This window comes from Nothobranchius furzeri, chromosome 2 (genome assembly GCF_043380555.1).
Source record: "Nothobranchius furzeri strain GRZ-AD chromosome 2, NfurGRZ-RIMD1, whole genome shotgun sequence".
NCBI classification, from domain to species: Eukaryota; Metazoa; Chordata; class Actinopteri; order Cyprinodontiformes; family Nothobranchiidae; genus Nothobranchius; species Nothobranchius furzeri.
The window spans coordinates 21,007,443-21,011,118 of record NC_091742.1 but is presented as its reverse complement, the minus strand read 5'-3'; the positions used below and the strand labels follow the sequence as shown (position 1 = coordinate 21,011,118).

Sequence of the window (3,676 nt, the reverse complement as noted above, 5' to 3'; positions counted from 1 at the left end):
ACAATCACCCTCAGCTACGAGCTTTACAATCAGCATCATTTGACACTTAAAACATGTGAACTGAGTAGTAGCTCATTTTGTTCTTGGATTTTGCAAATCTGAAATGTTTTTTGGAGGCTGCATGGTTTAGCACGGTTGTGATCAGGGCGCATAGATGTTTGAATGCCGGCTGAGGTTTTTCTGCATAGCTTGCGTGTTCTCATTCATGTGAAGGTTTTCTTGGGTTTGCTCCTGCAGACCAAAAACATGGAATACTCAAATTTCTCCTAGGTGTAAGTGTGTGACCCTGTGATGTGATGGAGACCTGTCCAATGGGCCTTTTGTCCCATGGCTGCTGGGACAGGCACCAGGTCCCCACAACAAGTAACGAAAACACTGGGAGCCTCAACGTTTTTCCCATCAGAACATCTGAGTATAAGACTGGACACAGGTGCCCTGCGTAGCTGGCTGTCAGCGCGCACGTGAGGTGGACAGCTGAAGATGTGGAGGGGCTTGGAGCACGTCGATCACAGGCAGCAGAACCAGAGCACATGGGGGAAAATTCCTCTCACTTAAGCGAGTGGTTTCCAAACCCTCTCTCAGAGAGACTTGTCACTTAGGAAATGTTCCCCGATTACGAAACGTTGGCTGAATAACTTTTTATGTCTCCAATGTGGCGACACATCCTTGAGCCTGTCTGAGGCAAAAGTCCAGAATCTCATGTCCTCTTCAGTTCAGAAAACGCCTATAGAGACATTTGATTACGCACAAGCAGGTGACCTGTCAACCTGGTCTCACGTGAGACCGGGTTGGACCTGTTCAGGTTTACGTGGAGCAGAAGGACGGAGTGTTTGGTCCATGGGTGAAATGTTCCTAAGTGAAATTATTTAATTATAACACTCTGGACACACTGGTCAGGTTGTTTAGATCAGTACTCAAAGTACAAAACACACACACACACACACCAGGGTGTTGTAAAATATAATCTCCATCCACATCCAGAAAATTATCCCTCTATTTCATTATTAGCAGCAGCTGAGATGTTTGAGCTGAAGATTTTTGGGTTTTGTGACACTCCTAGTTCGCTTTCTTGTGCCAGCTTCTTATCTATATTTCCATTTGAATGCCATCTTTTGCACATTTGGAGGGGTGCACTGGATGCTTATTTACTTGAAGTTTTTCTAATAAATTGAGATTCTTTACATTTAGAATTGGCATACAGATAACATTGCAGTAAAAATACATTTTAATTAAATACTAGTGTATAAGGACAGATCTGCATCAGAAGGATCAAAGAGCCATGGGCTGCCTCTTCACATTTTACTACCAGAACCCCAAGGTTGAAAGCTCTGTTCAAACTAAGACTTAAAAAATAAATATAATGGTGAAAGAATCTTGACAATTACAAATGCTGCAGGAACATTCAGTTTTTCCAATCTGCAGAATGCATCATGAGTTAAGTTTACTGGAATTTTGTTTCCCCAAGTTTAGCCCATTTGACAGAATTCCTTAACAGAAATTAAACCACTCAGCTTCACCTTGTACTTGGACATAGCTTAACTTTATCACAAAGGAAAAATATTTTACACATCTTGGTTAGGTTAACTTTCTGGTTCTAAGGTGCATATTTGTAGCACAAAATTAACCTAGTTCAAGTGTTGCATATGCCACAAATTAATCCAAGCATGCTTCCATCATGATCAGTAATAACCATCTCACCACTACACACAAGACAGATGAATTTTAACAAGTTTATTCAAGTGAAGACAGTCTGGAGCAGTCAGCCAAAGCACCCCACTTTCCTCCAATTGAGAAATTCAGGTTGCACTCATTTCCTCCATTGTGCAGCTTGAATATGATGACTACAAATGTTTTAACTTGACCGATTTAATAGACACAACTGTAAGGTTGGTTTAATCCAGATCCCTTATCACCAATGCCATCATTTTAATCTCAAACCCTCTGAGGTGCAGGTGGTCTGGGCTGCTTGGTGCCCCAGGGGCCCAACTCCTCCCTGGGACCAACAGGAGCACCCAAGTCACCAATGCTGTCATGCCTCTGGTTCTTCCCATGCTTATACGTGTTGGTGGAGAAGGTATATGTGCCCGGAGGACGTTTCCTGTTCAGCAACATGTAATCAATATACGGATAGCCAAACTGTAACTGATCCAGAAGGGCTCCTAATGCCAGTGGGCTTCTGATGGGAAGTCTGCTCAGAGCTGGATGAGGAAAGTACTGGAGAGGAGGAGCAGGAGGCCCTTGTTCTTCAGATTCAGAGTTGTAGTTTCCTTGTTCGAACGATTTCTCCTCATAGGATAGCTCACCTGGTTGGGGATGAGGAAAAAACGGGCCTGGTGGATATGGATAACCAGGTGGTACAAATTCAGAGGCAATACCCAGCTCATCTGGAGATGAAGCCCCATAATGAAGAGTACTTGGTGGAATTGCCCAGTTCCCTAAAAATAAAATATACATATATATACATATATATTTAAACAAACAGCTTAAAGGCACAATAGGTTAACAATAAACCAATTTCAGAAAAGGTCACCTACCTTGGTTTGGGGGAACCTGAGGTCCTGACTGGGGTGGAGAACTGCCACCATACTCTGAGTAAATATGTGCAGGATACGTATCAGAAGCATGAAGAGCAGGTACTGGTCTCATCTCAGCAGCAGGTTGGCTGAATTGAGGTTGATAGAAATCTAGATGTGAAGATGGTGAAAAACCAGATTTTGCTTGAGCAAATCCACTTGGAGGTTCTCCCCATCCAGGACCAGGGGGAGCACCATGGCCCCTGAGAGGGTCCAAAACTATGCAGTGAGAAGTGATTAGAAGAGGGGTGAGATGAAACGTTGTGTAAAAATACACAGGTGGGTCAAAAAGTATACATTTACCATTCTTTGTTGGATAGCCCGTGACTGCCCCAGCCAGCATGACAACAAGCCACATCCTATTGAGAGAGAACCAAACATCTAAATTACATCTGTTTCTAATCAACACACTTAACCCAGATGAGCTCTTCTTACCATGAAGAAGCTAAGTCAGCCATCATGTTGGATGGACCACAACGCCTGGTTTCAAGAGGGTGCTTAAATGCTTTTAGGGACCAATCCCAACACCACAGGTTAACAATACACACCTGTGTGAAATTAACCCTGACGAGGGAGTAGCTGTGATATGGACCAGCATGTCATCAACATGTAGGTTTGGTTAGTCGGAGTGAAGTTAAATAAATGACATGGGCCAGGCAGGAAGTGAGATGTGTGCCAGCAAGGTGCACCCAGTACATTTCAAAATAAAACATGTGTTGCATTTTTTCCCCATCTTTTTTTTTTTTTATCATTAATGACATCAATATCAGTTCACAGTGTATGATGGTTCATGTATTTTACAAGTATATCTTAACATTATTTAAAAATTCTAATCATTTGCTGCTCTCACAGGAACCGATTTCCGGAGACGTTCCACACACGAACCGCAGCCGGAGTGACAGGCAGTCCTCCTGTTAGCCGTGTGGATTCCGGACTGCGTGTCTTCTGTTCTCGATGAAAATGAGGCATTATGCGGCTTCATCTGAGGTATTTCTCTTTTTTAAATCAGTATTTCATGTATTTCCATTTAGTGGATGAGCTTTAAACTGACACTGATGAAAAAAGTGCAAAGATCAGAAAAGAGCCATTTATGACTGGTGGAG

General features: G+C 42.8%; 1 protein-coding gene across 1 annotated transcript; it reads right to left on the bottom strand.

Annotated features, from left to right (window-relative positions):
- Window positions 1-1,716: 1,716 nt before the first annotated feature.
- LOC107378154 (uncharacterized) lies at window positions 1,717-3,083 on the bottom strand. The gene is made up of 4 exons (XM_015948214.3): window positions 3,009-3,083; window positions 2,877-2,932; window positions 2,535-2,792; window positions 1,717-2,435 (listed from the first exon to the last, which is right to left on the bottom strand). The coding sequence occupies exons 1-4, from the start codon at window positions 3,032-3,034 to the stop codon at window positions 1,933-1,935; spliced, it is 843 nt and encodes a 280-aa protein (XP_015803700.1). The 5' UTR covers window positions 3,035-3,083; the 3' UTR covers window positions 1,717-1,932.
- Between the last annotated feature and the right edge of the window lie 593 nt (window positions 3,084-3,676).

Excerpts from the sequence above, each read along its gene's own strand:
- LOC107378154 (XM_015948214.3), bottom strand. The coding sequence starts at position 3,034 with ATGATGGCTGACTTAGCTTCTTCATG. Across the intron at positions 2,933-3,008 it reads GCTGACTTAGCTTCTTCATG|GATGTGGCTTGTTGTCATGC; the intron begins GTAAGAAGAGCT and ends CTCTCTCAATAG. Across the intron at positions 2,436-2,534 it reads TCAGGTTCCCCCAAACCAAG|GGAACTGGGCAATTCCACCA; the intron begins GTAGGTGACCTT and ends TTTTATTTTTAG.